The sequence below is a fragment of the Electrophorus electricus genome, chromosome 16 (assembly GCF_041902795.1).
Source record: "Electrophorus electricus isolate QZ-2024a chromosome 16, ASM4190279v1, whole genome shotgun sequence".
In the NCBI taxonomy this organism is placed as follows: Eukaryota; Metazoa; Chordata; class Actinopteri; order Gymnotiformes; family Gymnotidae; genus Electrophorus; species Electrophorus electricus.
In genome coordinates, this window is record NC_137512.1 from 1628867 (window position 1) to 1640000 (window position 11134).

Below are 11134 nucleotides of genomic sequence, written 5' to 3' on the forward strand. Positions count from 1 at the left end.
GATTGTAGTGAAAAAGTATACCATTCTACATTTAATAGATGTAGATCACAGTACTGCACTGTTAATTGTCTCAGACTCATTCAGATTAGCACATTCAAATTAGCTCTTTAAGAGTTTAATAACTGATATGTTAAATCGTGTATTTGCCCCCTTTTATCTGCTGTTATGAGAAATGGTTGATATAGAAATTGTTTTATATAACCTTCTGATAAGGCACATTAACTATGCATACTAAATATACATATACATACTGCTCAATTACCCACTCCTGTCATAATCTTATCTGGTGGTCCTCATCATTTTGATTTTACACAAATACTGCTTCTCTTCCACTATCCAGGACCTGAGGTCGCATGAAATGTTCACACTGTGATGTATGGAGGACAAGTCACCGATAACTAACACATTATAACTTCAAAATCTCTCTATATTAAATATACAGGAATGCAAAATATTCTTTCCAATCATTTGGTAGTATTTTTTTTACATTTGCGAACTGTTATAATGCTGCATGTCAGTAAAAGAAGTATTTCCTAGTGAGCAGAGAGTCTGTTGTCTTGGTTTGTCGTTTTGAATGTGGGTTTTTCGTTCACTGATATGATTGAAACGAATATTTGCCTGTCCTCCTTTGTTCCTGGTTGTACTGGCCCTTTAAGACGGAACAGCTCAATCTAGGCGTGTTTCCTGGTCCCATTGAGAATCCAGGTTTATATCTTGCGGTGAAAATTCGGCGATCAAGCTAAAAGAATTTGCTTTTCACACCACACGGGTTGTTGCGGAAGATTTGACAGCAGCGTGTCCAGGGCCGCCGCATACCTGAGCAGGACAGACCCTGGACGCGCCTGGATCTGCTTGTTTACGGCGCTACCATGTCATGAATGTCGGGCGGTCAAGGTCCACGATCCAGATGTGGCAGCGGGACTCCTTCATCACACTGCTTATGCTCTCCGTTTCTAACCTGGATCAATTCTGAACGAAACGTCTTCCTTTTTTCTTTTCCGTTCCTATTTTCGCGTTTTGCATGTGTGTGCGTTTTGAAAGCCGATGTTGGACATTTTCGTCGCTGGAAAAGGACGGTTTGCGAATTCCACGAGATAATTTTACTTCGCTTTTAATAGCAGATCAATACATCATATACATAAATACGTAATATGTAGAAATGTATTTTCCTTAACCTTAGGAAGCAGACGGCGCTTTAAAGCCCGCTGAACATGTGAAACCCCGATTAACAGGATGGCTTTGTATTTGTGCGCGTCACACGGCCAAAGGTTCGCTCAGATCCGTCCAGTTCTGGAGGAAATGTTTTCTTTTTTGGAGTTTCCCGAAATTTAGTTATACGGCGTAATTATAATCGATATCTGCTTCACTCTCTATTACAGTGACTAATGAATATTTCGCCTGATATCTACTGAGTTACCGGAGGAGCGTTAATACTCTGCTGCAGTGATTTGAACAAAGACTGAATTCAGTGTCTAATAATCGCTGGCCTGACATCAAATGATCATTATGTCGGCGGTAATGATTGCGAAGAAGGTCACTCGAAAGTGGGAAAAACTCCCAGGGAAGAATAGTTTCTGCTGCGACGGACGCGTGATGATGGCTCGCCAGAAAGGCGTGTTCTACCTGACGCTGTTTCTGATCACGGGGACCTGCGCTCTCTTCTTCGCATTCGAGTAAGTGGCTCCTTAAAGCCATACTGGCAGGTGTCCGGGGTGTGGGCCACTGGCCTTATAGCCCTACATGCTTTACTGCGAGATCCACACCAAGGCCCAGGGTGGCTTTTACGGCTTGCGTTCCCCCATTCCCGTAAACCCGACAAGTTTAGAGCTGATTTTAAGGTCTATCTCATCAGCAAAATGCGAAGTTGACTGCAGTCTCTAGCCTGTAATGCCTGAACAATGAACCCTTTCTTCAAAGGGATTCAAGGCCTCCAGAGAACCTGGAAGTGTATTGGGTCCTATTATTGACACCCCCCGTGTGTCTGTATGTCTACCTGTCTTTCTCACTCTCTCTGTGAGTATCTGACTGACTCTCTCTCTCTCTCTCTCTCTCTCTCTCTCTCTCTCTCTCTCTGTGAGTGACTGTGTATCTGCCTGTGTCTTTCACTCTTTCTGTGAGTATCTGACTGTCTCTCTCTCTCTCTCTCTCTCTCTCTCTCTCTCTCTCTCTCTCTTTCTCTCTGAGTGTCTGTCTATCTGCCTCTCTCTCTCTCTCTCTCTCTCTCTCACACATGCTCCCTCTCCTTCCTTTAAATGGATATGTATGCTTGTGTCTTTCATTAGTTTCATATTATTGCTTCTGTTGCATACACCGTGTCAACTAAATCAACAATGATGTATTGGTTTACTGTAGTTCAGGTAATTCTGTCCACAGCACCCATGGATATTATATGAGCTGGTTTACTGCTGGGCCGCTTGCTCTGACTGTACAATAAGGCATCTCTTTCTGTGGAGGAACATGTTTGGTTAAACTTTCTAACTGTAGACATTGCTTTATGGGATGTATTGACCTAAAATAACTCAGAGACATGATTTCTAAACCTTGTCCACCTCTGTCTTCTGCTGGATCTGTTCTACAACACAAGGCATATGGTTGTGGTTGTGTGCCTGTAGCCAGTGAGCAGCGGGACGTGGTTTACAGTGGTGCATCAGTGCTAGCTCAGCGACTATCCGCTAATGGCCAGGGGGTCGTTTGCTGTATACAACATGCACGGTGGGGATGCTGTTAATTACCCCTCATTGGGGGAGATAACATTGAAACTGAGTTGCTGAGCAGAAGTGTAACTCAAAGCTCTCCATTATGGATCAATTCGAGTCATTTGGGCTTTTGGTGTCCATGGCGGCTTAATAATAATGTCATCAACAGACATAAAAAGGCTCAGTGTGTTGTGAGCGAAGTAAATGAAAGAACAAGAGCTCTACGAATGGACTGAACCACTATAATCACAAAACAACAAGCTTAATGCTAACAAGAGGGTTGGATTTTTACAACTGTTTAAGCGTTTCCTAACTGAATATTCCTGGGAGGTGTGTTACACGGTGTTGCAGAGTTTCTGTACAGTCTTGAATTGACTTCACCACTGTTATTGTCCTTTAGGTCATGGGTGTCTAGCCCCAGCTGTGCGGTCTCAGACTTTAAGGTAACACAGAGGCTAAGCTAAGAGAACAGAGACACGATGTCCCTGTTGGGTGTGTGTGTGTGGTCCAAGAGCGGCTGGGTGGAGGTCACTGGCTGGGTGGAGATCATTAGATGGGTGGAGATCACTGGATGGGTGGAGATCACTGGCTGGGTGGAGATCACTGCTCATTAGTAGGACTGGGGCAAATGAGTGGGTGTGGTGGGGTGGTTTGAGGGGCATCTACAGTGAAAGGCTCACTGCTTTAACCTGTTGACCTTGGACAGAATCCTAATGAGTATTAATCTTATTACATTCTTATTTTTTCCAAGTGCTGGTAGTTTTTATTTTTCTCAGTTAGCTGTTTGAATTTAAAGGGACCTGTGCTCCCTCTCTCTCTCCCTTGGATGTGCTTGGGTTCTTTACCCTCAAACTCTGTCATCTGCCTCTGATGTTCCAAAGCAGAGCGGTCCAGTGGGACACATGGAAGCACCCTATGTCCAGCTTCTCTTCTCCGATGGAAAACGTAAAGTCATCAGGCTTTCAGACTGAGAAGACAATCCCATGTGGCAATCACTCTTTGTTCTCCTGCAGGCACCTTGCTCTCCTTGCATGTCTGCTGTAGTGAGGTTACGTGAGGGCCATTAGCAGGCGTGCTTTGCCATGTTCAGAGCAGCAGAGGGGGTGCTGGGCCATGGAGGCCCGTGATGGAGATGTTGGCCCGTGGTGGTGACGTGGCACCTGCTGTCCCATGAGTCCTGCCACGCCCCGCTGTGTGTGGAGTGCAGAGAGAAGGCATTTTGCTGGCCATGCTGACAATACAGTGCTTGTAGCCAGAAGATACTGGACCATGTCTCAGAAACCTTGTTCTCAAAGTGTGGTGTGCCAGAGATGCACCTCTACTTTCCTGTGTATGTGAGCGACTGGGATGTTGGTATTTCTGACCTGCGGGTGGAATGGATGGTGTGTTTTCAGTGACTAGTCTGTGAACATGAAGGGATTTTATTATTTTGGAGGTGAAATATTTGCCTTCCACGACACGTCACTTGGATTTAGGGCTCATCTCAATTATTTCGAAGATGGATTCTTTTTCAGGCTTTATTTCTCAGGAACTCATTCATCTCTCAGCTAAATCCTCCCACTTCCTCCCAGCAGTAATGTATTTTAAGAGAAATGGTCTGAATTGATCTTCAGTGCAAGAGATTTTGCACCTCACGAATGTTCCTCTCTTTGAATTTTAATATTTGAATTTTAATTTCTTATTAAGATTTCTATGGTTCCCTCACATATGTGGCAAGATAATGGTCTTGTTTTCTACCTCTCAGACACATATGCACTCATTTCTTAGTTATGGTCAGCGGGTCCTGGACCGCTGGACACCGACGGCATTTCTACAATTCCTTGGTGGTTAGACCGTTCAAGCTCCCAGATGCCTGAAGGCACCATCTGCTTCTGGAGATTTCAGCTTCGGCTTCCAGCTTCAAGGGCTTCTGGATCACCACCCACAAAACCCCCAGCAAGATGGCCGAGGATTTGGCTTCCTGTGGCAGAGGAGAGCAGGTTTGCTGAGGAGTCTCTCCATTGTCTTATAGACATCTGAGTCCCCAGCAGTTTTTGGCTTGTGTAAATGGCTTTGAGTCTCTTCCTTGGTGACACTCTACTTGCTGACTCCCAAAGACGAGAACTGCCATGCATTTTGGACTTCATTGCCTAATAGTTTCAATACACTCAACATAAAGCCCTGGAGCCAAACTAGCAGTCAGCTTGCTCATGTAAACGTAGCTCTTAGATAGTAAACTGCAGGTGCATCTCAACTGAGCACATGCTGTAATTGCTCTGTACACTCACATCCTCTAAAAAATTAAGCTTTTTAAAATATTTATTTACATTATACATTTCACGTGTAAAATTTATAGCAATTATCAGAGACTTTATTTATAGCATATTAATGTGATATGTTCATTTGCCTGGGCCTCTCTGCAGTTAACTATAACACGCTCTGAACAGACTCACAGCTCATTAACTTTTTACCTTTGCGTTGCACAGACGTCTTTTTTTTAAAAAAAATAGATTTCCATGGCAACACTAAAGTGCTTCAGTGATTAAGACCCTTATATAGCCAGACATCTGAAAGGTCGGAAGATTATCTGCTGCTGTGGTGAAGAGTGGAGCGTGTCTTTGTGAAGCCCAGTAGTGGGATATTTTGGTGTTTTCTTTAAGACAATTATTGTGAGATATGAAAAACACAAAAGAAGGAAAAGAATAACCCATAAATGACCCCCAAATAGGGCTAATCAATACTCTAGTAGTAGAAAGGCTGCATAACACAGAAAAATCAAATATTCAGTAAAACAGAAACATGCTGTGATATGAAATATATTGCAGTATGTTAAATTCTGATGGTAAATCCTCCATGTGTTCCGGGTTGGTCTGCATCACAGGACTGACTGTTGCATTGCTATGATGCCTTAAAACACCCACTGAATTCACTTGAATGTATGAATTTGGTCAGAATGCACCACCAAACTATGATTGGTTGGAAGGCGTAACTACAAAATACGGCCTATGTGTAGTTAACATTATTTCATTATCTATACAATGTTATCTCTTCAGCTCAGAGTTATGAGCTCAAAGTCCAGTCTGTGTGTGTTTAAGAACTGTTGTAATTTCAGTAGAAGTGATGCCGTTGTGTGAGCTATAATGCAGATCAAATCTGCACATAATTAACTTATTGGCACTTTGGACCAATTTTTGTTATTACGAGTAATCTATGCATTACAATTATAATCAATATTACTTAAGTTACAGTGCTTTTGTAGTCACATGAATTATTATGTTAACCACTTTGTGTTTTTTTTAAGTGTTTTAAGTGTTTAAGTGATTTTTAAGTGTTTTCTGGAGTTTTTCCCATTCGAAGACAATACATATATAATTCTCATGCTAATTCCTACGCCGTGTTCTAAAGGTTACTTTAGGAAGGACATTTTGGGAAAGGTTTTCCTCTTTTTTCTTCTTCCGTTGTCTTGGTGCAGGGTCATTGTTACCTCTCCCGTATTCACCCATGGTCAGGCTTACACTGTCATTCTTCTCGTTGGTGGCCGTGTGCTCACTTCCACCGTGACCTCCCTGACTCAGAGGTCAGGCGCTTCTGAAATCCCATTAGTAATGAAGAACCCTCCGCCCCAGGCATGTGTCCTGCTCCACCCGGACACCAGCTGGACCAGTGCAGCAGTATTGATCGGATTCATTCTAACCCATCTTCCTCTCCCCCCGCTTACACACACACACACACACACACACACACACACTCGCCCTCGTGCCTCCATTAAGTGAAAAACTGTTGGCTCATAAAAAGCAACTAGAGCATGAGAGGCTCATGTGCACCAGGAAAAGTGTGTGGCTGTGGTGTGGGGTGTGGCCTGGCTATGAGTGCTGTGGTGTGGGGCGTGGCCTGGCTGTGACTGCTGTGGTGTGGGGCGTGGCCTGGCTGTGACTGCTGTGGTGTGGGGCGTGGTCTGGCTATGATTGCTGTGGTGTGGGGCGTGGTCTGGCTATGATTGCTGTGGTGTGGGGCGTGGTCTGGCTATGATTGCTGTGGTGTGGGGCGTGGTCTGGCTATGAGTGCGGTGGTGTGGGGCGTGGTCTGGCTATGAGTGCGGTGGTGTGGGGCGTGGTCTGGCTATGAGTGCGGTGGTGTGGGGCGTGGTCTGGCTATGAGTGCGGTGGTGTGGGGCGTGGTCTGGCTATGAGTGCGGTGGTGTGGGGCGTGGTCTGGCTATGATTGCTGTATTGTGAGGTGTCTCTTAAGGAGTTAAAGCTGCCTAAAATACTTCTGGAATGTAATTTTACTTGTAGACAAACTGGTTTGAGAATGGAAGTGTTTAAAGGTTATTGTGCAGTGCTTTAATTCTATCTGTGCCTACGCATATAAACAGAGAGTTTTGTTGAGTCACTGTTAACATCGTTAGGAATTGTTAAGGCCTTGGCTAGCAGCCTAGCTGACCATGTGTATGTCCAGCAACTTGAAAATCAGGCAACACGACATTCCTGTCTGCTGGGCTATCGATTGCTGGGACACACGGAGGACGTGTATCAAAGTCCGATCCGTCCGGGAAGCTCGGAGCAGTGATGGGAAACGATGATGGAGCTGATGTGAGACGCGTGGTAGTCATCAGCACAAGGGCACTCGGATGCGCACGCACAAGGAGCTCTGCCAGATTCATGCCTGCTGCAGCTACCTGCAGGCACTGAAAACGACTATCGACCGAATCTGACTGTGTTTGTTGTTTTTTTTTGGTTCCCGTTGTTCATTTGTGATGGAAACGCCACACCAGGAAAACCGATCATACCAGTCCCACTGGTAGAACGCCATCGCTTTGCTGACTCACCCAACTGGTCCACACAGTTCCAGCACAGCCTTACTTTGGCTGCATTTGATGTTGGGAAATGTTCATACTGGAATTGACCTCCCCCACACACACTTCCCCGTAGCACTGCTCTCTTTAAACCCAGAGGACCTGGCACTGTGTCAGAGAGAGTATCAGTGTCCTGCCCAGCAACGCGACATCGCAGAACAGCTTTTCGGATTGGTCAGGCAGAAGCCAGTGCACGGGTTTACGCGTTGCTGTGCCTGGCAACCTGCTCTTTGATTGGCCGGCGGCTTCTAGGGGAACGCCCCGCTCCCCGTCAGCTCTGCGTCCATTTACTAGCTCCTGACGGTGGCCAATCGGCCCCTCCGTGGCCCACTGCTGGGGGCTAGACCACCGCAGTGATCTATAACCCCAACGTTCAGCTGTGTGTGTTCCTCTGGAGGAGGAGTGCCGCACCTCCTCTATTAATAGCCCCATGCAGAGGCCCGTGGAGGTGGCCGAGCTCTGTCTCAGCCTGTGGTCAGAGCGTAGGCTAATGTGCCTGGCTGGAGGCACAGATTTATGGGAGCTGTCCCAGACAGGAGGCAGGAGGCGTTTACTCCAATTCCTGACGCTCTCCTCTGTCTGACCAACGCCTCTTCATCTGCTGAGTGGTTGTGTGCTGTGTTTAGCCACCACGGCTCTGTTCAGAAAACAAACATTCTTATCTTTTTGTTGCTACATTTCAGGCATTTGTTTTGTTCATGGTGGCGCTTAAACTCATAATAAGTGTAATAATACTTATTAACTGAAATTAGGGTTTAAACAAAATATTTGAAAGAACTGGTATTAAAGGCTAGTGCATGTGTAATTATTAAGTATACTGGATAAACTCGTTCAGTTAATGTTAAATCATGAGCAAATAGAGATTATCTTCAGATTACAGCAGTAGTGTTGTAGCTCATACTTCAAGGACATCTTAAATGCCCATGAAATCCACGTCGAGACATTTTTGAGGTTGGAATTCATAAAGCATTTAATTTTATTTTTGTAGCATTAGTACTTTTGAAGATGTGTATCTGTGGTGTTTGGCATAATCTCATGAGGAACGGAGCCACACTTCCTGTGTTTACCTTGGCAGCGTTTTGTGCCTGGAGGATATCCTTCTGCATGGCAATGTGTATCAGAGGACATCGGGACCATTCTCTCTGTCTACACTAAACGCTAATCAGTATACAAACCGTGCGAGCTCAGAACACAGAGGTTGTAACTCTGCTGTCGTGGTTTGACCCCTGCAGGTGCCCGTACCTAGCTGTGCACCTGTCTGCGGCCGTGCCCGTATGCGCCGTGATTCTCTTCCTCTTTGTCATGGCCATGCTGTTACGGACCAGCTTCAGCGACCCGGGCGTGCTGCCCCGGGCCCTGCCTGAGGAAGCCAGCTTCATCGAGATGGAGATCGGTGAGTGGGGGCGGGCGTGTGTGGGGGTGGGTGTGTGTGTGTGGGTTTGAGGGAGTGCATGGGTGTGGGTGTGTGGAATTTCAAGAATGTGGAGTGTAAGTTGTGGACATTAAGGTGTACCGTAGCTTGTCTTCACTGATCATAACTCCCCTATCAATCAGCAGGGTATGAACACACCACAACACACCACAACACACGTGGATAACGATACCCATAAGTCTTTGAGTCATCCTTTAAGGACCTTTGATCCATATTTTCTTTTTGAGCTGTTGCTGAAAGGTGCGGCAAAATTGAATAACAAAATATGGTATCAGTCCTTCATTCCATATGCTTTTGGTGAGCCTTTCACTAAAGCGTAACACAAATTTAGATTTGCACGTGAGCCGATTCACAGGTTGTGCTTGCCAGGAGGTACCCCTGCCCCGCCCAGCAGCTAGAGCAGGCCCTCCGCCCCCACCCTGCTGCTCACCTGCCACTGGCTCTGTACCCCCCCCCCCCCCAGACACACTGGCTCCACCTGCTTCTCCTCTCTGTTCTCCTCCCGGGACCTCTGAGAGCAGTGCAGTGCCGTGTTAAATGACGTGACTGATAATGCAGCTCTCCTACTGGTCAGTTCGGTCCTATTGATCCGTGATAGGCCTATTCCAACTCTGCAGATCCCTAAATAGCCCTTTGATGTAGTAACGGCGTTTTGTCCTGTGGCCCCCTTCACAACACGCCGTTCCCAGCATGCTACAGCGGGACACAGGAATTCATTAACTTGCTGTCTCTGTTCCATTTTCCACAGTATTTATATTTGATTCATAGGTGCCTCATTTTGAATGGGTGCATATGTGCTTGTGGCCATGTGTCCGAGGGTCTGTGTATGTGTGTGAGATTGCACGGCTGCGCTGTGTGTGCGTGCGTGTGTGTGTGACTTCACTGGTTGTGTTGATGAAGACGTAACTTAGCTCAGTTACCCCGGCACCTAACCACGTAGGACACGAGTTTCCAGAAGGCGAGGTGTAGCACAGAGCACAGGAGGGCACACGGCTCTGAGCCAACGGCCTCCCTGCTGTGACAGCAAGAGGCTGCAGGCCAGAGTGAATCAGGGCTATTGTGCGCAAGGAAATACATTTAAGCGATTGCGCCGATAATTCACAATCCACTGCTATTACATCAGCACATTTTGTTTAACCAGACAAGAGGGTTCGTGTGCTCAGTCGTCTGTCCTTCTTTCTGATATAGTGTAGTTACTTCCTACATGCTGAGAAAAACATGCTCCCAATTATAAAATGTACTGGACTATCAGAACAGATAATCATACAGTAAACAGAAGCTTAGCATGTGTGGGAGTGCACGCCACAGTGCGTCTTGGCATGCGTGCGTGTGCGTGCACGTGTGTGTGTGTGTGTGTGTGTGCGTGCGTGCATGTGTGTTTGTGTGTACATGCACACGCATTTCTGGCCTTCACTTGTGGCATGTCACACAAGTGCACGGCAGATGCATGCAGAGCAAGCTGAAATCTTTCCGTCCTGTTTTCCGGCAGAGGCAGCCAACGGCAGTGTTCCGGCTGGCCAGCGGCCGCCGCCCCGGATCAGGAACGTGCAGATCAACAACCAGATCGTCAAGCTGAAATACTGCTACACCTGCAAGATCTTCCGGCCTCCACGCGCCTCGCACTGCAGCATCTGCGACAACTGCGTGGGTGAGTGGGTGGGAGTCCTCTTCCAGGCTCCGCCCCTTCCAGGCTCTGTCTCTTTCCTGGCTCCGCCCCTCTCCTGGCTCCGCCCCTCTCCGGACTCTGCCCCTCTACAGGCTCCGTGGTGTTTTGGATGCCCCTTGGCTCAGCCTTCACTGAGTTTTTCACCGAACTTTTCTGGAATGATGATTTTATAACACAGATATTTGCTCACATTTGCACTTAAACATGTCATTTGTATAAGCCAATATATTCCTACTTTAATGGATGATGAGTCAAAAGGAATGTCATACACGTACCCATATGCACGCGCACACACACACACACTCGCACGCACGCACACACGCACATGCACATGCACATGCATGCACACATGTGCATGCACACTCATATACACACACACACATACACACACACAAACACAAACACATATGCACATGCACATGCATGCACACACATGCATGCACACTCATACATACACACACACACACACACACAGCACTAAGAGGTGAGGGGGGCCTGAGATAGGA

At 46.6% G+C, this 11134-nt stretch overlaps 1 protein-coding gene across 1 annotated transcript in view; it reads left to right on the top strand.

Annotated features, from left to right (window-relative positions):
* The first annotated feature begins 665 nt into the window (after nucleotides 1-665).
* The window catches only part of zdhhc9 (zDHHC palmitoyltransferase 9), a 20217-nt gene continuing 9748 nt past the window's right edge, over nucleotides 666-11134 (top strand). The window contains exons 1-4 of the mRNA XM_081698703.1: nucleotides 666-1268; nucleotides 1380-1673; nucleotides 8763-8923; nucleotides 10452-10610. Coding sequence (XP_081554829.1) covers nucleotides 1498-1673; nucleotides 8763-8923; nucleotides 10452-10610 — 496 coding nt within the window. The 5' untranslated portion in view covers nucleotides 666-1268; nucleotides 1380-1497. The remainder of the gene's footprint in view (nucleotides 1269-1379; nucleotides 1674-8762; nucleotides 8924-10451; nucleotides 10611-11134) is intronic.